At 34.3% G+C, this 26,519-nt stretch overlaps 2 protein-coding genes across 28 annotated transcripts; one reads left to right on the forward strand and one right to left on the reverse strand.

The window, feature by feature from the left end:
- Window positions 1-3,938: 3,938 nt before the first annotated feature.
- Window positions 3,939-9,569, reverse strand: LOC113710160 (uncharacterized). 27 transcript variants are annotated; one of them, XR_011821590.1, is made up of 8 exons: window positions 9,339-9,569; window positions 8,812-8,858; window positions 8,622-8,661; window positions 6,587-6,625; window positions 6,035-6,085; window positions 4,787-4,866; window positions 4,330-4,505; window positions 3,939-4,206 (listed from the first exon to the last, which is right to left on the reverse strand). XR_011821590.1 is itself a non-coding variant. In XM_072066524.1 (8 exons), exons 2-8 carry the CDS (start codon window positions 9,369-9,371, stop codon window positions 4,451-4,453), a joined length of 345 nt encoding a protein of 114 aa, XP_071922625.1. In that variant the 5' UTR covers window positions 9,372-9,376; window positions 9,474-9,555; the 3' UTR covers window positions 4,304-4,450. The 27 variants fall into 27 exon arrangements, 4 of the variants coding, with proteins under 4 accessions (XP_071922625.1, XP_027088804.1, XP_027088807.1 ...); XM_072066524.1 differs by lacking the exon at window positions 3,939-4,206 and having other exon boundaries at window positions 4,304-4,505; window positions 9,339-9,376; window positions 9,474-9,555; XR_011821606.1 differs by lacking the exon at window positions 3,939-4,206 and adding exons at window positions 6,930-6,996; window positions 7,094-8,247 and having other exon boundaries at window positions 4,437-4,505; window positions 4,787-6,085.
- Window positions 9,570-13,599: 4,030 nt separating this feature from the next.
- LOC113709690 (uncharacterized) lies at window positions 13,600-15,205 on the forward strand. The gene is made up of 2 exons (XM_027232527.2): window positions 13,600-13,953; window positions 14,288-15,205. The coding sequence occupies exon 2, from the start codon at window positions 14,351-14,353 to the stop codon at window positions 14,990-14,992; it is 642 nt and encodes a 213-aa protein (XP_027088328.1). The 5' UTR covers window positions 13,600-13,953; window positions 14,288-14,350; the 3' UTR covers window positions 14,993-15,205.
- The last annotated feature ends 11,314 nt before the right edge of the window (window positions 15,206-26,519 follow it).

Consider the following 26,519-nt stretch of genomic DNA (forward strand, 5'->3'; position numbering starts at 1 on the left):
ATGACTTGGCGGTTGACGGATAGTCAAAAGACTTAATAGTCCTTGTTTTATTACCAAAGATTCGTTGCTTAATGAGGGTAATTTGGGGGTTTGGAGTTTGTTCTGTAGTCTTATAGTATCTCGACACGTGGTGGAATTTTACGAAGCAGGGTCAGATTGCACGTCTTTGATTAGTCAGTGTTCTCCAATAGAGCTCTCGAAAATTCTTAAAATTTTTTGGGAAGGAAAATAAGAGAATCTATTTGTTTGGATAAAGTATTATTTGAAATAATTACTGTAATACTTTTTATGATGTGATGTATGTGAGATAAAAAAATGAATGGATTGAAAAATGTGTTTATGATACAAGTGAAATATTATTTGAAAAAAATTGATATTTAAACATAGCCGTCGTCCTCCTCCAAGATTTGTCATAATATTACTTAATACCTCTAAAATTTGCAAAATCTCTCTTACCTCCGTGATAAGACCACGATGTCCCTAGTGAAGATCATTTATTGATGATACTACCCCAGATAATCCAAGTATTAATTACTACAAAAAAAAACCCAAGGGAAAAAATAATTTTTAGAACAATAAAATCTAGACAAAAAAAAACCAAATTGCCATCCCATATTCGCATCAGTTTGGGTGTATTTTTTAACATATTTAAATAAAAGCAATACTTCTTGTTGGAGTCTATACTTTCTTGCTCTTGGAAAAATCGAAAAAAAGATGAGCAGATTTTGATGACTACCGGAAAAGCACAAAAAATTGATGGGTTGAACTAAATTGGCTGAAAGAGGAACAATTTGGCAAGACTAGACCTTGCTCACAAGAAATCTGTATGAAGATCTCAAGGCTTATCCCCTTAGTGAGGGACTGAGGGTTAATTAGATAACCTTCTACCATTATCGAGTCATTGAAAATAACTCTCGAAAACCAAATACTTATCTCAGGAGGCAATCCTATATGATTCGAGGATGAGGCTCACCTACACAGAACTTTACCCATTTCGATCGTGACCGAACTGATATAGTTCGATATAGTTTGGTCATGTCACCTGTCATCATATCTTTCGTTGTCTTTCCAATTACCTACAAGATTTGTCATGTTTTGCTAGAAGACTTTCTTTAATTTCATCTCAATTTACCCATTTTGTTACTAAATTTGTTTGCTTCCATTGTTGCGATTTATGCTATTGAAGCAACTTATAGCACTAATGATCATTAAAAAAAACTGCCATCTTGTTGCAATTTTACTTTTATTGTGCTTGCATTCCTCCCATTTCACCTTAACTTATTAGAGTTATTTTGATTTTATTGTTGCTCTAATGTTCACAAATAAAACACATAAGGGTAGAAATTAAAGTATTATCTTCTTCTTATTACTGTTGATTAATCCATAGAGACTGAAATGTTACAGGAAGTGTCAAATCAAAAGTGATAACAGAGATTTTGAAAACGTCATATTATATTACTAAATAATAGCGAGTATTATAACAAACCTTAATGGAGATTTTTTATATTATTTTTTTTTAAAAAAAAAAAAAAAAAAAGCTGCTTCTTTTAAGGCACGTCATCCTGGTGGTGATGTTAATTTAATATTGAGCGTTCATGGTTTGGATCGGGTGTCTGGGTCGAAATTTGTAATAATTGTGTCCCTAATAAACAACAGATTAGTCACGTTGATGTGCATCAATGGAAATGCTGATTTGATCCCAAACGCTCCTCGTCCGTTAGGTAAGTCACCAAGCTCACGTGGCTACAAAGGGCTTCGACAGTAGTTACGTTACGTGTGGGTAATTGTTGTTAAACAGGATTGCCGGTTGAAATGCAAACTGCGAAGACGTGCTAATTTCACGAAGTCGAGGAACACGCAAAACTAGTGCCCCCAAATGTCCATCCAAACGGGTCCTTAACTCCTCCTTTTATTTAGTTGTTCAAGACGAGACTCAAATTATAGTTCCCGTAAATGCCTCTCCAGAGTCCGAGGGGCTATTTCATAACTCTACTTAATGTTACAAACTAAGTCATTTAGAACTTATTAGAATGTTAGTTTGTGTATAAAATTTTTAAGTAAAAAATATTTGTAAAACGTTTTGATTTGACTACACATACTACATACCTCACACACATAACGTACTCTCGTATATATGCTCTCGCATAGAATATGCTAGTGCTCAATGCAAACCAATGTGCGTGCAATCAAAAGATATAGTATAATATTTATGGTCATATATTTTAAATAAGTTTTTTATTACTAAAGTAAACTTTAATTTTTTAAATATTTTTCATAAAATATTTTTATATTGGTAATTATAATATTTAGGGATAGTTATGTTGAAAACATATACTTTAATAGATATAAGTAAAACTAGTTATAGGTAATTAAAATAAAAATAGTTTTTACAAGAGTAAAAATAAAAGTTTATAAAGTGGCGATAAATGTTAATTCTGAACCCTTTTCTCAGGCCTTATATATGGTATAGATATTTGTTTACTTTCTATTCAACACACATAGACGCATGCATGCACACACACACACACATACACATACTCACATGGAAATACACACACTTAAACACCACCTTTAAATTGTGTCATTATTTTCTCTCTCTCTCTCTCTATTTTTTTTTTCACACAAACACACTTTCTTTCTCTCCAAATACATAAATAAAGGCAATTGTTTAAAGATAAAGACATATTATCTTTGTGAATTTCAATTCAATTTGTTATCAAATAGATACTATAATTTAATCAATTTACCAATTTAATTTTAAATTTCAGAATTCAGATTTTAGACTTTAATTTTAAATTTCCGCTATTGAATTGGACCTATCTGGGACTGAAGTATGGGCTCGGAAGCTGTCCAGCTTGTCGTAGAGTGAGAGGAGCTTCCGATGACTTGATAGCATAAATGTTGATACAAGTGAACCCCTTCTACCACACCCACGGGACTGGGATCTGCCGAGTTCAGTCAAATGGCCCAAGACGAAACTCCCCATCTTGCCACAGTTTCCAGATCGTTTTTGAAGAAAGGGAATGCATCTGATCCTTAAAATTTCGGGCTGGGCTTGTGTTCCCTGATCCTACGCACAGAAGGAAGTGATGGCTTTTTTGAAAGTTCTAGGGAAGCTCGGTGATTGAGGTTATAACTTATATGGCAGCAAATGCTAGAACAATTATTTTGTAATTTTTTGTCCTCGGGACCCTCTTAATGACGTAAATAGAACTCTTACGAAGTCAACTTCATGTGTTGATTAATTGTCTATAGTAATGTTCGGTGAAAGGATTAGTACTAATAACGAGTTACAAGATGCAGGCTTAAAACTTGGTTTTTATAGAAGCTCAGGTTAAACATTAGATTAAAGGTTACCGCATAACTTGAAACAAAATCCTAAAAAGTTAGTACAAGGGTTCCTATTGTCTTCTGATTTATGGCTTGTTGGCAGATTTTAATAGCACGATTGATTTTTAAAAAAAAATCACCTGTTAATATAGTTATTTGTTAGAGGAACAACAGCTTCTTTGAAAGGCCTCATAAGCAAATAAAGTTGGAATGCTTGTGTAGATTGATCTTGATTTCAAGACTATCCGATCACTAGGAAAAATAAAACCAAAAAAAAGAAAGCATCGACCTGTAATTGAGTACAAACGCTCAGAGATGATAAATTTTTTTTTTTTTTTTTGAAAGTTCTCTCATGAAACAAAAGTAACTTAAACTTCATAAAAAGGTGAAGATGCTTTACAGCATATCTCCAAGTTACTCTTTGCTAGTAAATTGAAGCTAGCCAGAACTAGAAGTATCTTCAGCTAGAAGGGTAGTGGGATCAGTGGTCTTATAATTTACTAGGAGGGGATCACCGCGCAATGCGCGGTGTGAAATTAATAGGTAGTATGCCCAGTGTAAAGCCCATTATAATAGTTTTTTTTTAAAACAAAATAGATAATCCATAATTAGGAGTAATGACTAAAATAAGTTATAAAACTATATTGGCCAAATATGTTGAATCAAGGCCAACTATATTAATCAAGAATACAGTTTAAAAAAAACTTCTATAAATTATTACAAGTTGTATGCATGATTGGATACTAAGTGTTTACTAACTATGGCTCAAGCTTGCATTTCTCAATCTCTTTACAATGCCGAATATCGTTCAAGAGTTTATTTGTCTTCCTCTTCCCAGAGCTTATTCGAATAATCTCCTACTGTCATGTTTTTATCCTGCACAAGAGGTAATGCAATTTTATGTTTAAGCCATATGAATTTTATGTATCATTAAAGATATAATCTGGACAGAGTAATAAATGAACTACTCTGATGGAACTAAAAGGAATATAATATTACAGTATAAATTGAGTTAGAATTGGCCCAGCAAGAAGCAAATAAAAACTACTTTCTCCGCTATAAAATATGCAATTTGCTGGTAGCTATGCTTGATGTGCACATGCAATGGTGATGACGTTCTTTACTGCCATGGCCTTGTATGTGTCAAAATCAACTGTAGATTAAGCTCTTGTATGCTGAAACCAAAACTTTACACATTAGACAAAATTAAGAATAACACCATGTAAAAATAGGAACGAAATATGTGATAAGTTTTGAAGCCAAAAATATTGAAATTTGAGAAATAAAAATGAAAGAACTAACATTTCCATGGGAAACAAATATGAAAAAGAAATTATTGATTAAGTAAAGAGGCCAATCGATCTCACAATTATTGATCACTATACCAGGGAAAGATAAATGATAGCAAATAGTAAAATAGTTCATATCCACACTATTTGTGGTTGCAAAACCATACCTTGCTTCTTGATAAGAATTCATGAGAAAAGTCTTGTAGTAGCCAGCCAACTCAAGCAATTCATCAACTTTCTCACTTTTCTTCCCAAAATTTCAAAAGCAAATTCAGTAAGCACTTATATGATTCATAGCAACAAGTGATTATTCAAAAAACAACGAGTGAAGGAAATGCAAAGGGATTTAGAAATTTGAGGGATGAAAGCAAATGAACCTAAGAGGGTTCAGCACATGCAGTCCTCAACCAAGAGATGTTGAATTTAGGCGAAAACTTGCTATTCATCAAGAATGACAGTAATACCTATACATTATTTGGAAACAAGCACAATCAAGTCATCCATGTGGTTTCCATCATTTAATAGAAAGGCAATGAGCGGACAGGATGACTTGGAATTCAAGAAAAAATCAAGCTAACAGGAATACCTAAAACCAAGAAAAAATGTAAACCACCGACCAACTTGATATGAACTATTTAAACTATCAATGAAATAGCAAGTTGAAGTTCCCATGGATTACATCATCTTCATTAAGAAAAGGCATAAGATCATTACATGCAATCTTGGACCAATCAGTAAAGTCAAGATCAACTGAAAGCTTTTAATGCAGAAATTATTAATACAATTCCATAAGGCTTCCATAAATATGCCTTTTTGAAATAGAAACAGGGCTGCAATGTAACAATTCTTAGATCTTGATTAAATTGGGAAATTTGTATTATAGGTCCAATTAAAAACAAAAGCAAAAATTTTTTTGGTTCAATAAATTGGGGAATTTGTATCAGTTAAGTTTCTTTAGAAAAAGTAACAAGTAACCGAGGATAGCATAAGGTAAATAAGTACCTATTTAACTCAAATTCTGAACTACATCAATTCAAAAGAAAACCAAGACTTGCGTTCCGAATCCAAAGCTAGTTCGAGGGTCTTGTAAAGGGTTTGACTTGGCATCTGGACTGCTATATCCTTCAATTTTAGTTTGTAAAGAACCACATTGATCATCTTCCAGTAGCTCAAAGACAATAGTGCCAGGCTAATTGTGATATTTCCATCACCACATATCTCGACTAATTTTTTCACCATAAGGTGTCAGTTTAGATTCTTTATCCACTTCTTCACCTTGAAATCCATAAACAGCCTCCAATGACTTACCCAAAATCCATCAATAGTTGTGCAAAGAATAAACTGCTAAATAAATTTGAAAAAAAAAGAAAGCAAAGAGAGAACAAAAACACTGAAACGATAACTCCTGCACATACCTTGAAGGCTGAAATAAGAAAAGTAGCCTCCTTATTTCGTTCTTCCTTCATCTAACAAAAATTTAGTGTAAACAAGCGTCGGCCAAATGAAGAATATAATTAAAACAACCTCATGGTAATAACATGAGAATGATTCAGAGAAAATTAATGAACTTATTCTCCATATTCTTCAACATGATTAACAGTTGTAAATGAAATATACAACCCACCATTTTTTCCTTGCTTTTTTTACATTAAAATAAAAGTCTATAGTTACATGAAGCAAGATGATATGTAGATTAATATCACAAGTTTTCCTCTCCTTTCTGAGTAAGACCCTTTTGATTTCACAGCCCTTTCAAGAATTCAATATTTTCATTTAATGGTTCACAAACCTTACATGGTTTGAAATTTAACTACTTCAACCATTAACAGCCTAGAATTTAACCCTAAGCATTGAATAAATAAAGTAGATAGCATGCTTAGCAAAGCAAACATGACATTCTAGTCGTTAATCAAACAATTTTGATCCAAATCCAAGGAAAAAAGACCCCAAGATGGAATTTCACTCACCTGAGCTATAAAAAGTTGTCCAAAAAGCGCATTAGCTGGCTGCAAAAAGAAAAAAAATGACAAAATCATTACCAACTAACTAAGAGAGTTTAACAGAAACAGTCAATCCACACCCTCTTACTTTGAATTTTTTACTTATAAAGAGTTATTGGCAATATCAACTGGAAAACAAAAATTTCTATGAACATGAAAAAAAAGAAAGAAATTAAACCATTTCATCTAAGGAAATAATCACAAGTTTCAATGCAAAAAAGTGAAAGCATAAAATATTGGATCTTAAGTAAGGATAATTACTTAATGGAGTTGCTTAAAAAGACCTGACAACCTCTTAATCATGACTTACACTGGAATTTTAGGAAATACTTCAATAAGAGGCAGATTGTCCTCTCCATAGTCCATTTCTTGAACATCTATGAAAGAGGAGTAAAGATAGGAGAAGATTACAGTTGACTTCGGGTAAAAAGAAAGAAAAAAAAATAGAAAAACAGAGATCCTAAAAGTATTTACTTGAGCAAAGAATTTCCAATCATTCATACTTGGTATCAAATCCCTATTTCTCAACCCGTAGCAAACATATAAAACTTATTAGAGAATAAAATAAAATTTAATCAAGAGAAAAAGTATACATAGAACAAGAGTGGAGAAGCCAGCAGTTTTTAGAGAGAAAGAAAGGAAGATAAGAACAGAAGGGACTTTTCAAATAGAAACTTTGAGTTGGAGGGGATTGAGATATGGAAAATTATTTGATGGGAATTGATTAGTCTTGTTAGCATTGAGCCAAACTCCTCTATTGCAGGAATTTGAGGGAAGGTCTCTGGTTTTGTAACTCCCAGTACTTTAACTCGCCAGCAAAGAGGAAAACAATTACTTTTTGCACAGAAAGGAAATGGGAGAGATTTTTTTTTGACACAAAAGATAGGAGAGAGATGGCTCTGAGGTCTTTCTGTCAATTTTTCTCATAAAAAATCTGAGGTAAGATGACTCCAAAAACACCTCTCCAAAAATAGTTGGATGTGTCAAAGAAGTGATTGTATTCTCAAATTCTAGGAAGAATTGTATGCCATTTATCTCAAAGTAGAGGCATCTTGTCCTCATATTTGAACATCCAAATGTGTTATATTTAGTACAAATTATCCATCCAGTTAAAACAAATTAGGAGTTCTACCAAATTTTCTTCAAAAGTAACATGCCCTTCCTTTAAGTTCTTTCCTGCATAAAAAACTTCAACATAAATTGAAGGTCTGCATCACATTCACCTTTTTGAACCTATCAATTGGAATACCGTCTTCATGTTTGTCACAAAATTTTCTGTTTAGGCTTATCTCAATTAAGTTCATTTTTACAAGTAAAAAAACTATCATAAGGTTCAGTTTTCCAGACTTAATCTTACTGAAATGTTACAAATCTAAGAGAAAATCATGTTTTGTAAATATAGACTTAAGTTAACCAAAACTGATTTTCCTAATAAGAATTTCCAAGCTATTAAACATCGTAGTCCATGATTCAAGAGGCAAAACTACAATTATGTAGCAATTTAATTCTTTTTTTGATCAAGGAATAGAAAATTTAAGGTGTTTTATTAAAACAGTAACTTATTATTTCAAGCAGGTGCTTAGAATATAATATTTGAGAATCCTCGTCTTGGACAAACCTTTAACCACCTACAAATAGGAAAACCATTTAGATTGCCATTGTAACAAAAAAATATATTGCTCAAGATACTCAGTTTAATATCCACTTAAGGTTCATAAAACGAATATTCAAGAGGTTTTACCAAGAGACAATTTATGTACTAAAACAAAAAATTTCAACACAAAGCAATCAAAAGAATAGCATCACACGATCTTTTGTAACTCAAAGTTTTGGCCAATGACCAATGTGACCTGGAAGTTCCTGATTCTCAGAGAAGAAATTTATTCATTCTTCAAATGTTGAAAACCCAATGAAGAAAAAGGAATCGGAAGAACTGGAGCAAATAGAAAGACATTTTGAAGATGAAGAAATCTATTTTAAACAAGTGAATCTTTTTGGTTACCATTTGGATTGCTTTTCTGAGCAAGAGATCAACAAAACACCTGCACGAAAGACACCAAAAAAATGACTAAAAAGAAAACTCAAACGAGGTTTGAAAAGACCAAAGGCCAAAGAAAAGTATACCATCATTTGAGCTCTGAAAAGAGCAATTTAAAGTAAAAATTAAATTAGAATGATAGAACAAAGCTTACGTTTTTCCCCTCAGCAGTTGTCTTTCACGGGTGGCCAATTTTCCTCCCTGTTGCAGAAGAAATCCAAGAAAGGCAAAAATGGAAAGAAAAATGGGACAATAAAACACCAAGTAGGTACAAAAAATAAAGTAAATAAATATCTACAAGCCAGCTAATCATCAATTATTCACCATCTCCGACCATATTAAAAGGTTTTTGTTGAAACTAAAAATAAAAATTTAATGATAAAACTGAAACGAAACAAAGACGTTAACCATGGAAAGAAAGGGGAAGAAAAATACCATATCTGTATTCTACAAATTCATATAGACAGTAGAGATGAAATATTAACCTTTCACTTCCTCGTTGTTTCAGAAAAGGACCAAAAAAAAAAGAAGGGGGAAGAATTGATTGTTTTTAGCCAAGGAAATATCAGGCAAAATGGCAGAGAAATAGAAAAAATCAGCTATAATTACTTGAGGTATGGAGAGAGGGAGATGAAGGAGAACAGGAGGGATAAATCGACAAAGGGAGGAGAGGAAGATTACCAGTCGCTTTGCATTCTTGAGCCCATCGTCCATCAACTCTGTCAGAAGAAAAAAAATTTGGACCCCAATTGAGATTACAACCTGTTTCAAGTACAATCAAATGCCAGAAATTCAGGGGAGAACTATGGGTCTCACGAAGATGGAATTTTGTCTGGAGGATAACAGCAATAGGGATCGGTCTTCAAGAGTTCTTGACACTGACTGATAGTTGTGCGTTTGACTGAGAGAGAGAGAGAGAAAAGCGGAAGAAAAAGGATTGAAGATCCATCAGCATACGATGCCGTTTGATTGATCAAAAGTAAAAAGGGCAAAAGACCCATAAATCCTCAAACCATATGCAAAAAAAAGTTCCAAAGGTAAAAAGTTCTTCAATATAAAAGACTTCCAAAGGTAATAAGTAGATCAACAATTAATCGCAAAAAAGTTGACAAATAATTGGGATTTATTTGGTAACCAAAAAAAGAGGTAATAATTACAAAAAGCTAGTAATTAAATGTTATATGCTAGGCAATAAAAAGTGACAATTCACTTCCAAAAAAAATTATCAATTGATTGCAAAAGTTGGTAATTAGATGTGGTTCATTTAGCAACAGAAAAAAAGTGTTAATAATTGCAAAAGGCTAGCAATTAAATGTTATTTATTAGGCAATAGAAAGTGAAATTTCTAATTAATTAATTAATTAACAATTAATTGCAAAAAATTGATAATTAACTATAATTTGTTGTACAACCCAAAATAAAAGAGGACATTTTTTATGACATTTGAAAAAAATTTATAATTAAATGCATTTTTTGTGCAACCACAAAAAAAGAAGCCAATTTTTTAATAATTCCAAACAACTGTTATTAAACATGATTTGTTGGGTGACCAAAAACTTGACATTATTAATTAGTTATTAACAATTAATTGCAAAAATTTGGTAATTAGATGTGATTTGTTGGACAGCCAGAAAAAAATTTGATAATTAAAGGTGGTTTTTGGGCCACCACAAAAAAGAAGTCAATTTTTTGCTAATAATTGCAAAAAAATTGTTAATTAAACGTGATTTGTTGTATGACAAAAAACATGACATTAAATTAGCTATTAACAATTAAGTGCAAAGAATGGTAATTAGATGTGATTTGATGGACAACAAAAAAAAGGAATCCAATTTTTTTGTTAATGTGATTTGTTGGATAAAAAAGAAAGAAGCAAAATTTTAGTACAATCCTATATGCAATTAGAGAACTACCACTTTTCATCCAATCAAAACTCGCCACTTCATCAATTTCATATGCAATTGGGAGGACTACCACCAATCGACGAATCAGAGAACGACAACTCATCAAATTGGAATCAATTGGAGGACTACCACCAATTGACCAATGGGAGAGCGCCACATCAGCAATTGAGTTCAATTTGAGGGAATGGCATTCACACATTTAGCTATATATGTTAATAAAAGCCTGAGTCTTCAGTCTTCACCTTCACGGGGTGATTGAAAAGCCTTGATGTTCAACCTGTGGATGCATATGATGCTATTAATTTCTTTCCGTTAGCCTATATTATGGGAGGATTTTTTTTTTTTCAACTGGATCAAAGATTTTATACTAGGATGAGACTTAACCGGGTTAAAGAGACTAAACAAAGAGAAATTCATGATCTTTAAATTAGAGGAATGTACTACTATACTTTTTCTAGGTTTAGGGCGCATTTGATAAAACAGAAATTTGAATTTATTAAATTATTGAATTGTTAAGTATTAAATCTAATACATTTGAGTACATATCACATTCGGCGATAAGTGAATAGTTTATCACTTAATTTTGAAAGCAAGTTTTATTTAGAAATTTGAGTATCACTTAATTAATTTAAATGTTCAATTTTTGATTATCAAATGATCTGAATATGTTAAGATCTGAATTCATTAAATTTAAGTGTTAAACTAAATTATCAATCAGGCCTTAGTTGAAAAAGTTTGAATCCTTAACTTACACCTTAAACTAACATCATATGGGTTGCTTGTGACTAAACCATCTTGTAAAAATTCTAAAGTCTAAACCGAGTCTCGAAGGATGGCCTCTTTACTTCATAACGAGCCATTTATTGTTGCACCTTTTTGGTTGAACATTCCGCGTTCGGATTTAGTGATATTTAGCAAAAGCAATGAAAAGCTAAGGTTATATCGATACTCGATTGAGGGCAAAATGATCAGCTCGATTGAAAGGGAAAGTTGACTGGACTAAATAATTTGATGCCTGGGGTACGTGTCTCATGACATTCGAAGTCGTGGACTCGCAAATCAATTATGGTATTTCTTTGTGTTAGGTTGCTCAATGATTACTCATACCCTAACCGTCCAAGATTAATCTGATTTAAAATTGTAGTATGGGTATGATGGCACGGCACAGCGGTATAGAGATTAATTATCAAGATAACAAAAACTAATAAAGATGAAAGGATCAGAAATATATATATATACTTTTCTTTAACAAGTCACAGGTGACCTACTTATGTCCCGTTTGATTTAAATGTTAGAAATGATTATTATGGGTCACTCTGCGGATAACATGATTTAGTTAGTACATATTTTTTGAGTCCTCAGCTGTTATTGCATGTATTATTTGATCTTTTAAGGTGGATTTTGACCGGTGCAAAGGTATTAGTATTAGTTAGTTAGAACGGATAATTTAAGAAACTCTTCGAGATTTCTGATAATTTGACCTACCACCGTTCTAATTTTCCTTCATAATTTAAATGACTATAATATCCTCATAAAAGAATGGAACTCATCCTATTAAAAAATTAAGGCAAAAAACTTTTTATGGAGGAAAAAAATTATGAAAATAGGTAGTAAAAATGTCAAATGTCAATTCGAATTTAGAAAGTTGTTCTTGAGCATTTGCCCTCTCTAAATAGCCCTATCATCACTACTGCTATTTATTTCCCCAACTTCCACTCGTCTCTTCTCTCCATCCAAGTTCTAATTTCATCTTTCCCTGAAATCCCAATTTCTATATCTAAGAAATTTTAGCATTAAAATCATGCCCCTTAATCCACTTATCTTTTATTCTTCTCATTCATTTTCATTTTTCCTCCCTTTAAAGTTCAATAAAAAAAAATGAAAACACAAATTCACAATAGTAAATTGGGCTAAAGGAACATGGGAAGTGATTTGGGAGTTAAGCAAGACACAAATTCAAGGCAGTTTGATTAAAGAATTTGGAGAAGTTTGAGAATCATTATTAGGGTACAAGTATAACTACACCTACAATCTACATGCTTGCAAATTTCCAGTCAAAAGCTTAGAAGGAGAACCATAGATATCAATTTTTGCCTCCGCTGGCCGATCGCCAAGATTCTCATTTTTTGACCAGAACATGCATTCACACAAAATCTCACGAATGCAAATCCGTTTAGAATTATTATGAGGTTTAGAATCTCTTTTTTTTTTTTTTCCAAAAAGAAAATTAGAACTGTTCTAATTCTTTCATTCCAAAACAGAAACATGTAGTAGTAAAAATCTGTCTTTTAATTCTTTGGGAAGTACTAATAATAGTTGAAGCAGTCCGTCCAATATAGGCAATTTATTTCCTTTAATCCCAAATGTGGCCAGTTCTCAAGTTGAAGCAAATGCCATATGGGTAAACCTCGGAGAGTGAGCCTGCTTCCCATGAACTTTCTTGCCATCGTTATGGGCCACTTCTTCGGCCGGCGCGGCCACCAACAAAAACAAAACAACTGTTTTCTCTTATCTCATCAACCAAAAAAAATTATTGCAACAACTTCAATATTAAAATCCTCATTATTATACATTATTCCAACTCCAAACTCCAAACCAACTAGGATAATACGTAGGATTAATTATACCATTAAACACCCCTGCTCTATGATTTCCAACTTATTAGTCTTCCTAGCACTGTTTGTTATGTCATTAAAAGTTGAGTAAATCTTATATGTACTGATAGCGTATATATTATCACTGTTATATTCATGACATGTGTATAAAAATTGAATTTTAAATTTAAATTTTATATAGTTATCATTCATTTAATGTTGACAGTGTATACTGTCAGTATAAAAAAGATTAATAGTTAAAAATTAAGCCAACGAATCCTTTAAAAAAAAATTAAGCCAAAGAAAGGTTACTTAAACCAACAAGGAAAAGTAGCAGAAAACTCTCCCCGACCGATAAGCCAAGAAGACCAACCAATTATATTCTCTTTTCGCTGCCTTTAAGTAACTTCTTCTTCTTTTTTTTGTCTTTTGTTCACTTCTTCAAAGATTCTGAAGATAAAAAACGGGACGCTCTCTCCTTCTCCCTCTCTCTCCATTTTTTCTCCTCCCTTTTTCTATGGCGGAGCTGTCAATGACATCATAAACGATTCAACAGAAAAAACCCCACCTCATTTGAGTAATTGACTTCTCTCTCAATTCTGTTTCACACAATCCGCTAAACCCAAAACCGCCATCATTTATGTCAAGTCACTTTCTTCCCCTGTGAACTCCATCACATACATACATATTATTCACAGAAGAGGAGGTGGTGGTGGCCTTTGTACTTTGTGGGGCTTCTCATTCTTGATTCGACTCACGAGGATTTAATGCTCTAACCCCTCCATTCATCCATTTCTTGTACGTTTACTCTATCCCTTCTCTCTTTCCATATATATATATATATATATATATATATATATATATGTATAGAGTAGTTCCTTGCTGCATTCATGCATGAATGTGTATTTTTGCTTATTTTTACGTCAGCAAAAGAAAATAAAGAGCCTAGTTGGTAAAAGAGCACAATAGTTTCCATTTGTCAGCTTAGAACAAGAATTGGATGCTCAGACGCGACGAGAAAGATGTGTATTTCTTGTTTTTGAAGGAGGATTCGATTCTTGCCATCCTCATTCAAGATTTCTTGAAATTGAAGAACGGGCAATAAATAATAATGTTGGGCTTTGGATTTCAGGGAAGAATACAGGGAGGAGAGCGAGGAGCTACGATTACGTTGGTGGAGTTCTTGAGGGAAAGAATGGATGCTTCTGATCGCATGGTCAGAAGGAAGAGTATAACTGAACGGTTGGGATTGAAGGGGTTCAGCTGTTGTGGGGCCACGTGGGGTCTTGGACCTGCTCATACTCATAGTAGCGTTAGTGTGAGAGATGATGGTGGGGAGGCTGAGGGAGGAGGTGAACGGCAGCGGGAAATTGAGGTGATAGACGTCGGTCATGCTTCGCCGGAAAATGGGTCAACGGCGGCGTGCGCCGATTGTGTCCCGGCAACTTCCGGGATGAACTTGGCTGCAGCTCTGGCGGCAGAAAGGCAATTCAGGGCGGCCCAAGAATTGGTGGGTTTAAGTCCAAGCCCAATGAGGCCCATGACTGAGGCTGATGGGGTAGCTAACGGTGTGGCTGCTGGTGGGACGCCGTTCAGGGTGTCGTTGATGACACTGCTTGAAGAGACGGACGGTTATGATTATGGGGACTGGGAGAAAGAGGAGAAAGGAGCGGGTTCTGATTCAGTGTGCTGCGTGTGCATGGGAAGGAAAAAAGGCGCAGCTTTCATACCATGTGGGCACACTTTTTGCCGGGTGTGCTCAAGGGAGTTGTGGTTCAACCGAGGGCTCTGTCCCTTGTGCAATCGTTCAATTCTTGAGATTCTCGATATATTCTAGTGATGCTGATGCTCTTTCATTTTTTTTTTTTTTTTGGAGATTGGGAAATGATGGATTTCATCTGAGCAGGGCAATTTGATGACGAAATCCATGAATTTTTAGCAGAAGTGAATGATGTTCAATGGATGACCAGGGCAATGTATTCTCACATCTATGTAACACACCTATAATTCTATATCTGTCAATGAATTTTACACTACTGTCATTGCAAAATTTTTGTTACACTTGGACTGATTTGGTTGCATGTTATTAATATTATGTGTACGAGACGAGAAATTCAAGTATGAATTATGTGTCATGCATTTAGATCGATCGAGACTGTTATTATAAAAAATTTATCTTAATAGTGTTGAAGAAATTAATTGCATTCGATCTTGATCTAGTCTTTCTATAAGAACTGTATAGTTGGAAAACATGAAATGAGGATGTTAATTAATCCTGGTTTTTTCTTCCTCCTCTGAGTTTGGTGATTTTCTTAGTCCAATTTGGCAAATTCAACCGCATGAGGTTCAAGTAAATGGTGAATGAATGAATGGAATGTGTCATCTCAAAGTAACACAAGAATTTCCTAGTTGGAATTAGGGATAATTTCAGAAACCTCCCCTGAGGTTTCTGACAATTTCACTGACCTCCCCTGAGGTTTCCACAATTACACTAACCTCCCTTGAGGTTTCTGATTTTGTAACAAAATCAGCCCATGACCACAAAAGTAAACATAAAAAAGTGTTTTCAGGAAAGAGAGGAAATTTTGTTCCCATAAATGCCCTTAAGGTAGGTGTACAAGTTATATTAGTGAATTAATGAAAACTAATAAAAATCAGAAATAAATAAGAAAAAGTGAGGGGATGGGTATGGGAATCATAAAATTTTACTTATGGATATAAACAATTGGGTAACGCAACCGACCCAATTAACCCATCTACCACCACTCAGGTCATTTCACAAATACATTCATCAGACAAAGCTTTCCTCTTGTCACAAAAATTCAAAGCAATGTGGTACATGTTCACAAGCAAGCAGGTTAAAATCCCGCCTGCATAATAACGTTGAAACCCGCAAGCGGGATTCTGTGTTTTTTCTATTTCAAGGTTAGCTCGCATGCGGGTTAATGTTATATTTGAGCGCGAGAAGAAAAAATTGATAATTAGGCTCTTTGGGCATTATAAGTAAATATTTAAATTAATGGCAGTTTTATTACACCAATATTATTGTATTATCATTATTATGATTATTGTATTATTTCTTATGCAAATATAACATTTAATTATTTAAATTTGATTTTATTTTTACAATTTATAAAATTTTTATCACTTATATAATATTTTTAAAACCCTAATACATCTAAATTTGATTTTATTTTTCAAATTTATAAGATTTTTATTTAAAAAAATGGGATACGGATAAGATATCCGGTTGGTTCGATTTGCATAGGTGCATATGAGAATATCCGAATACTCTTTAAACCCGCATGCGGGTTTAAGGAGATTATGTCAACTCTCTGACACACTAGTTACCCGTCCAACTTGTGTGTATTAAAATATATTTAAATATTATATTTCATATTTTTGTTATTTAGAGTTTAACAAAACATTAATATTGGGTAGATTTGAGGGATATGCATAATTTTGCATATTTGTAGGAATATTAGAAAATGGAAAATTTGGGTAAATTCCCAAATTTTGGAGGTAAGGTGTAATCCAAGAACTAAAACAGTCATTTATAAAACATTAACAGTAATAAGGTGCAAACCAAAGCTGCAATCCAAGAGTAATATCATTACAAATTTCATAACCATACATTAAATAAATAGAAATGCAATCCAATACTATCCAAAAACACCATCTGCCTTATCATATTTTAGTCCTATAATAACACAAAATGTCTTGGGTATAATAGTAATTTTGCATTATATGATGTCAGCAATTGGGTCCCAAGTTCTGCCAGGGGAGGTCAGTGCAATTGTGGAAACCTCAGGGGAGGTCAGTGAAATTGTCAGAAACCTCAGGGGAGGTTTCTGAAATTATCCCTTGGAATTAATATTGCTTAAGCATCCATATGAGGCAAAGAAAAGGTCTAGCTCAAATTCATCCCTTCCAATGCCCAGCTCTCTGGTGGCGTTTCACCAGTATTCATTCTATCAAAGTTGATGCTCGACAAGCTCAATTACTGATGAAATTACTGCTCAAAAAATTTTTCAATCAGCTTATGAGTGATTATTAATAAACTTATCGGTGACGTTTAATCATCCGACAGTTTATAGATTAATTTATAATGCTGCTGATTAGTAATGCGTTTGTAATAATAATGTCACAATCTAGAGTTAGTGTAATATTACAAAAAATAAATAAAACTTGGAGGGATCCAATCAATAATTAAATAACCTTAGTCATGTTTTAGCTCTAAATGTAACATCCAAAATAAGTTGGGATGTTGATACCCAAAAAAAATTTTAAAAAAAAAAGAAAATGGAAAAGTTGGAATTTACTGACAATTATCTCTCCTTTTGATATATAAACATTAAAAAAACTAACCTTTTCTTTTGTTGGGTTGCTTGGGGGGCTAAAAGCCCAACTGCACGTTTAACTTTTATTCCATGAACGAGTCTGTATTTGTCGTCCAAAAGTCTGGCTTGAGGGGACCTTACTGGTCATGGATTCCAATATAGACAGGGCAACCCAATTACTCTGGGCTACCGAGGGGAATTAACAGATGAATTTGTTATTCCAAAACACTAGGCAGCCTCACCAGCTAGCAATTTTTTTTTTTTAAAGAATAGTAGTATCATCACATATGTCCGTGACATTTAGAGTTACTATGCTTGTTATAATCGGTAAATGCTACTATTTTTTTAATCTTTTCATAAGAGTCTTTTATAATTATAATTTGTAAAAGAGCCTATTATTAATATTAACTTAAAATTAGTTATCGTTGGCTATTCATCTTCCAACATATAAAAATAAAAAAGGGCAAAGCAACATTAGCCTTTTATACAACCGGCAGCAATTGGTCCAATCAAAGCAAAAGTCGTGTAACCTATTCACTGCTGTCCGTCGTTACCACTCGCAGGTCATCTGCGGCAATTGCTCCATGTAGCCTTTACTAGGAAGGGACATGAGTCGAGTCGAGTTCAAATAGTGCTATAGTCGAACTTGGTTCGAACACTATTGACACCCTACTCGATCGAATTCAACTAGGTAAAATGATAAAAAAACTCGAACTCGACTCGATATGGCTCAAGGAAAAAACGAGCCATATCGAGCTCGAGTACTGATGCTGCTTTCAAGCATAGAAGCTCGATCAAACCCCATTTTTGTGCATTTAAGCTCGAAACCTAGAGAATGAAATTGAATTATATTTATTTCAAATTCTATTACCTTTTTGCCATTAAAGAATTTTATTAAGTACGCAAATCATCTTGTAAATTATTTGAAAGCATATATCCTTAGTGATAATTTCATATTTAAAAATATATATTATTTAAATTATAAAAATACTCCCACATCGTTAAGGCCTAGTAGAAGTTTCCCTACTCACTTTCCCGTAGTCCCACATCGATTCTTTGGGGTTGGGGTGTTGGATAGTTAAGTCCCCAGGTTTGCCTCAAGAGTTGCCGGCTTTTGGGGTTAAATCTGAGATTAGGTTTAATTAACTAACGTCAAAAGTCTAAGGAAAAAAAAATTATAAAAATACTCGATGAGTAGCTTGTCGAATTTAAGCACCATATATTCGAACTCAAAACTTGACTTGCATCCCCGTCCCACTAGAGCTACTCGAGCTCGAATTCAATCAAACCGAGTTTGAGTTGAGTGGTTGACTGAGCTGTTCGCTAGCAACTGGCAATTAGCCCCGGCCTTTACTCGATTTCTCCTAACCATCGCATCCTCTTTTACAGCAAAAGATGCAAATAAAAATTGGGTGTTTCAAATAAAATATCATGTCAATTTCAGTTTGTTGGAGGCCGCTTATAGATGGGCTGAATTAATAGGAAAATTTTGTAGTTGGGATTGTTGGTACTTACATGGTGGCAGAGAAGGAGTTCACTGGTGGCTGAAGAATGAGGAGGAGGAGGATGATGACGATGTGATGGGTAGTCGTTTTCCCGTCGACATGGATGAACGGTCAGCATTTGTCCGTATTCTAAGTTACGGACAGCCATGTTGCTATTTTCCCTTTGTAAATCACCAGCAAACAAACGGAGAATTTTTAAAAAGAAAAAAGAAAAGAAACTTGAAGAGAAAAAGAGGAATTATTTACAATTTGCATGGATGGCTGTCTCATGATTACTTCTCCACATTGGTTATTTTCATAATCGAGAAATCCAATTATTGGCTATATAGTTTTGTTTTACTTTAGCATTTTAAAAATTCAAGTCACTTGATGCCAATTAATTACGGACTTCTATTGTACAATATGAAGTTTTTTATCAATAAGTGGGAGGTTTTGAATTCAGAATTTTATACTTACAATTCCTCCTTCCACATGCGAATATTTGAAACAATAAATACGGCAAAGTTGTTTCTTAACCTAATAAACTCGTATTGGTCTGAATAAACAAATCGTTGATCGTTAAAACACTTGCAGTGATACAACGTCGACACATGCACGTAATCAACGCAAGAGCAATTATACGGAATTAATAATATTATTGCAATTTCGCCATCTGACCATTGATCGGTTGCTTTCTAACACGAGCAAATAATAATTGTGGAATTGATCGCAAAAGCGACTTGACCGTTGATTTTAGAAAGTATTTTTTAAAAAAATTTATTTTGGCACTTTTAATAATGCTTCCCTAACAATTTCTGGCGAGTGAGTTTAACAAAACATGCTAGTGCACACAACTGGAGTCAAGAGGTCAACGAGGCAGTCAACAACACAAGCAAAATGCGAAAGAGAATTATTGTAAACTGCCAACCAAGAAAGGTCCCGCACCCGTGATAGACTCGTCTACGTTCCCATATGATCTGAGATACAAGTGTTCCCACATGCATTTCAACATCAATACTCCAAGATCAATGACCAAAGGTTTCCTGGAACTAACAATTCTCTTCTCCCATTGACTTTCTTAGTCAAAAACTCAAAACGTTTGTTCCCTTTGCATGTAGGTGCATTTTTAGATTTACTTGTTTGTTCTTTCTTTCTTTCTCTCTTAAGTGAAAACTGACTACTGAGAAGTGATCTAGACCCCTGTGGCCCCTCTTCTTTCCAGGCCACCCCTGAGCCCCGTAGGAAAATTGGACACTGTATCTAGACATTCATCATTAGGCAAAGACAGGCATATCGCCCGGAGGCTGAATGAGCATAAGAATACTAGTCTTGAAGGTTATCAAGAATTCGTGGAGGGCATTTATTCAGGTTCTCTCTCTCTCTTTTTTTTTTTCTTTGCTTTTGCAGAAGAAAAGGACTCATCGCTCAACGCATTAATGATGTCCATCGTTATTTCACCTAACCATATGATTTTCCTTTCTCCTGAAATTAGTCTCTGCCTCTACCGATATTCTCGGCTCGCTTCGAGCCCTGGTCAATGATTGCAGCCAGTAACAACCATATTTTTCTCAAGGTGGAAGAAAGCACGTACTGTTTCAACATGTAGTATATAAAAATCTAGGTTGAATCACATGCATTCTTTTGGGAACTATGTATAAAAAGTTTTCATCTGTACTTGTCTTGAAGCTAAATTGGTGCTGGAAAGGTAAGTACTAACTAATGTCTGTTCAGGAAATTAGGTTACATTATTGTTGGCACATAAAGTAGGGAGGCAAGGTAGCGATTTGTGCGAGGTATCTTATGTCTTATGCCATATTACCCTGCTTTTCTCATTGTGTAGTGGAGCCGACGTATGTTATCTATCAATTTTGGACTCCACTTACGAACAAAAGATCTGCAAAAATGTGGGACTGCAAAAATGTGGCAGCAGGAAAGATCATACACATATTCCTGGCCAGCAAAGCGAACCTGCTTATATAACTTTTTAAGTGCATTGAGGGACCTAAGTATTGCATCATGTAACGAGTTGGAGACCACGGAAGAAAGGGAAGAAGCTGCCTAAAGTTTGAAATTCAGAGAACCTAAAGACTAGGTTCAGAAAACCAACATCCGACATGTTGTGTTTCTTGTTTCATTAGTGCTACTTCCATTTTCCCATTTTTTCTAGATGTCGAATTGATTTTTGTGTTAGTTCTTTTCTGATTTTTTCTATGGAAGAATTAATGGAAAATTGTAGTAGTAATTTGCAATAATAATATTTTAACTTGAAATAAAATTATAACAGATATCTGAAAAAGAGGGTGGAGACTTAATTAATGACTTTAAGAAGTTGAGTTAGTTTTTTGCCAAGTGTATATTAAATATAAAAAATTTATTACACAGGCCTAGTTTGGGATTTTTGAAGAGAAAAAGAAAAGAATCTAAACTAGATTCACAAAACCAGCACCCGACATGCTGTGTTCCTTGTTTCATTTACTGAATGCTATCCTCTACTTTTCCCATTATTTTAGATGCCATGGTGAGTGTTTTTTTCTAACCCTTTTTTTTCTTTTCTATGGAAGACTGGAAAATGGTTGTAAGTTGCACCCTCATGAATGCACTCTACATACTAGTGATTGAAAAAAACACCTCATATTCATTATATTATTTCATCATGAAATAAATTATAACAGATATCCGAAAGGAAGAACACGAAAAGATGGAGATCTAATGAGTTTAGGAAGTTGAGTTAGATTTTACCAAGGGTGTTTTAACAATAAAAAGTTTATCAGATATGCCTAGTTTGGGAGTTTTGAAGAGATAGAAACAAAAAAAAAAGAGAGAGAGAGAGAGAGAGAGAGAGAGAGAAGAGAAAAGATTCACGAGTTGTTTAGGAATTTAGGTAAGAAAGGGAATGATTTTAGATATGTTAGGTAGTACTAATAATTTGTTTAATGATGTTTTATAAACGAACTTGGCATTTAGAAAAAAATGTTGGGTTCCGTTTCTCTCCATGTTTGGAACTTTGTATAACCATCCATCCCTCCATTTCCTTCCTTTTCATTCCACTTAGAAACTCCCAAACAAAGTAAAGATAGGCCTTGCCCTTTAGGGTTGGCTCGGACGGTTTCGAGATAACCTAATTGGATCTCGAGATCGTGTATTTTAATCACCTTTTTACCGCTTGTGTATCCTTGGGGGGTGGGGTGCACAGGTACAGGAAGATTATTCTCACAAAGTTGGGATACTTCCTGTGTTGAAAAAAAAATGTAAGGATAGGCATTTCCCTTAATTTCTCTCCTTTCATTTACATATCCATCCAAACAAGGCCTCAAAGATATGGTATGTAGTTATCATAATGTAGTAATAATAGAGAGGATTAGGTTACCTACTAAGATGATGTTCTTCTCCACGCATATCAAGATGCAGTAAAGTGTACCCTGACCTGACAGCAATAATCAAGAAGGATCCCAAAGAGAGAATACTTGAAAATATATAATACTACGAGAACAATAAAAGTTTAATCAGAAATGATTACGACAAGTAATTTTGGCCATTCCTATTGTAACACGGTAACACTAGATTTTTAGCTTCCTCATAATCGAGGTAATCGGTTAAAGCAACACTCAATTTCAGATTTGTCGAAATATGTTTCTAGTACGGGAATGACGAGAGGCTGAAGCAATGGTGGGAAGCCAGAGGTTTTTCGTGGTTGATATCAAGAAAGGAAGAGACATTCGACCAAGGTATAATGAGAGAAATAGCAACAAAATTATTAGTATCAGCCATCAGCGGATTCTAGGTCACCTTTAACGCATGCAGGCAAAGTAGTGCTCCTCCTTTTTCACTTTGATGTGCATAGGACCTGTAGTTCATGAGCAAGAAAGCTGACAATCCGGAACAAGCTCTTTTTTTTTTTTTTTTTTTTTTTGCATGAATTATTCGATCCAATCCATCCCTCTCCCCCAGACCGAGCTATATCACTATAATTTCGCATAATTCCTTTGTTTTTTTTTCTTTTGTTCTTTTTTCCCCCTCAAACTATTTCCTTCTGTTACTGTAATAAAAAGATAGAAAACGTCAAGTTGTAGGGTTTTTCCCTTGGCTACATAAAGAATTCAATAAGTTGTCTCATGTAGCATTCTCATTTGTTTGGCATACAAGTTGTGCATGAATCCAGGTGAGAGGGAGACCCTTTTCTAATTGTTATAATAGAAACAAATCAGGCGTTAAAACCCCTTGATGCGACTGCCAAAGACGCAATCCGAGCTGAGCTGCTGCGGGCCGGGCTGCTGAGAGCAACCGAGCTGAGAGGGGGGAAACGAGCGGGCTATCCTGCAAAGAAAAGCGACAGCGGGGTTGGCGTCCCCGGAGTAGCTCCGACGATCAAGTCAGCGAGAGTTTGAGAGTAAAGTACAGTTTAGATTACTGTAGATGGCGTACCTTGTGTTGTCGCGTGGTACTATATTTATAGGCTTGTGGGTAGTAGTTTCCATATAGGAGTCGGAGTCTCCTAGGGTTCGGAGTCTTTTTAGGATTTCGTATGATAACCCCGAACGGTTCGGAGGCCACGGCTCACGAGGCCCACCGCATGGAGAGGCGGCGGGCCCAACCGAGCTGGCATTCCCTTCTCCCGAGCTAATGTGTCCGAGCTGCCCAGATCTCTATTGCCGAGCTCGCACGTGGCACGGCCGAATTGACACTTGTCACCTTGTGTATTGGCCCCACTACACCCCTCATTTGTGATTTAACATGACGAGTAGAGTTTAAGTTCTACTACTGAGCTAGGCCAATATCCTCATCTTGACGAGGGAAATCTAAGCAATCTGGTAGGACCTTTTTTGTTAGTCTTCCTTCTTATCGTTCTTCTTCCTCCATTTTTTTTGTGAGCTGTTCTTCTTTATTTTAATTTATACTAAGGTGAGTATTTTATCTTTATTTGTTTATCCATGTCAAGCATTAAATTGATGTTTAGATTCACACGTAAAATTGGATTCTGAGTCTGTATTGCATGGTTTAAATTCAACTGGTTTCAAGCCAAGGCAAGAAAGCCACGAATTATGCATGAAGTTTGTTTATTTTTTATCCTATTTTTCCTCGTTTGATCCTTTTTTTTTTTTTTTTTGGGAGGAAGTGGGGAGGGGGCTGTGCATGAATAGGACTTGCAAGTATCATGAGAAATCAAATCTCCTACGTTACTGTTTAACTATACATGAATCTGTGTTTTATACGTTTCTTTCATACCATTAACGTTTACAGAACTCAAACAACGACATATCATGAAACCAATCTAACATTTTGTTCGTTTTTTTTTTTGGATAAATGTATTCAACACGACATATCCTAAGAATCAGTTGGCTATCTTGTACATCTTTTCTTCTACATCTTATTGTAAATCCAAATTAACTGTAATAAGTATAATTAATTTGGACCCATGCAGGTTAGGTCCACATAATTTGCTTTTAGAAAATCTTTGGCCGATGTAAGCGAAACTTTTGTTTGTCGAAAATCTATCAAAGTTTTTCACCAAGCATGAATACTGTCGCCATTGATTTGCATTACCCAAGTATTTAAAATGGTGAAAAGGAGGGCAAATAATCAAACAGTGAAAAGGAACACAAAAGATTCAATAATTTGTTGAATTTGCAGAATCAGATATCCGTGAATAAAATGTCAAAGTGGTACGGAGGAGGGAGGGTAAGAAGAAAGTAAAAAAAAAAGGAAAAAAAGAAAACATCTGCAGGGTTCCGCATGCTCATGCTTGGCATCCTCAATCGTTCTTTTCTTTAGATCAAATCATCTCATGAACTTTTTACGGCAAAGTTTCTTTCATATCAGGAATTCAGGATCCCATCTTCACAAGATAAAAACAACAAAAGGCTGATTAGAGTTTATGACGAAAACAAATTTTCAGAAAGGCCCACTTTGTTTGACACCTTTTTAACCTTTTTTAGTCAATTGTCATCTCTAGTCCACTTTATTGTCAGTTACTTTTTCAAAGGTAAATCCGACTGGTCCAGGTGATTTCTGCAGGGGAAGACCAAATGCCTTCAAGTGCTAACCAATTACTATCCATTGTGTCAGGTAAATCCTGTACGTCTGGATTTCTGCATTCAATAAAATTTAATGGATCACCTAAACTATGGCCTTGGACATTTATGCAAGTGCACGTGCATTTTTGTCCATCCTACAGGCAGGCGGCAAGAAAGAATTATCCTTCAATTCTTTGTACTCGCAACATTAGTTGGAGCAAGAATGACACCTTTTATTTCACGTACATAACATATCCCATTGTTTTTTCCTTAAAAAAAAAGAAGACGTAATTGTTTTTCTGCCTTGGCACATTTGAAGTGCACTCTACTACACTAAGAAAAAAAAAAAACATTGGTGAACTAATATAATTAGTTGGTATTTAATAAGCTCGGTTTAATGTTGGACAAGGAATCCTTCCTATATGTCCTCCATCAATATTGAAAGATTAGCTACAGGGTATTAGAAGTCCTGTTTCAAATTTCTCGTCCTTCTTAAATTCCATCATTTATTTATTTGTGCTTTCACTTACAATATGATTGTACATATGGAATAATTACATATATTGAAATACAAAAAGGACAATTCATGAGATACGTCAGAGTATCGGTGAATATTAGTTGGACCGTAGTTTTAAGTTAATAAAAAAAAAAGTGGATTTCAGTCAAGCACGAGAGAGTTAAATTAATGTTAATGGGGGTGGATTATATTCTATTCCTAAGTGAAGCCTCAAGGGTAGTAGCGTCAAGCAAGGGCTTGATTTGAAGATAACGCGGCAAGAATACTTGTCGGTCCGCATCGTTCTTCATTTAGCAACTTCAATTCAACATTGAACACTAGGGCTGTGAACCGGAATCAAAATTAATAATTCGAAACTTTGAAATTGAAAATTTTTAAAATTTTGGCATCAAAATTTTCGACCAAATTCGATTTCGAATTCATCAACTCCGAATTCAAATTCGTTCCGAATTCAATTTGAAATTCGGTAAATTCCGATTTCACAGAATTCAGAAATATAAAATTATTATTATAATATAAATGTTATATTACATATATATATAATATATGAAAAATTATATATATAATATATGAAAAATTATATATATATGAAAAATAAATTTGAAATCAAAATAGGAATTCCGAATCACCGAATTCAGGAATATAAAAAATATTATTATAATATAAATGTTATATTACATATATATTTAAAAATTATATATATGAAAAATGAATTTGAAATCAAAATAGGAATTCTGAAATTCCGATTTCGAAAAATCCCATTAACGAATTCAAACCAAATTCGCATAATTTGAAATCGGAAAACCCGATTTCAATTCCGAATTCCAAATAATCGATTTCGAAAATTTCGAATTGGTCGATAAATCGAAATTTTTCGATTTTGCACACTCCTATTGAACACGGAAAACTGATAGCTACAAAACCAATTAGGGGCAGCAACAAACGTTAGTGAAAGGTCAATGGCCCGAATTGATAAAAAAAAATGTACAACTTAAATTAGTTACGTTCATGT

The sequence above is a fragment of the Coffea arabica genome, chromosome 9e (assembly GCF_036785885.1).
Source record: "Coffea arabica cultivar ET-39 chromosome 9e, Coffea Arabica ET-39 HiFi, whole genome shotgun sequence".
Taxonomy (NCBI): Eukaryota; Viridiplantae; Streptophyta; class Magnoliopsida; order Gentianales; family Rubiaceae; genus Coffea; species Coffea arabica.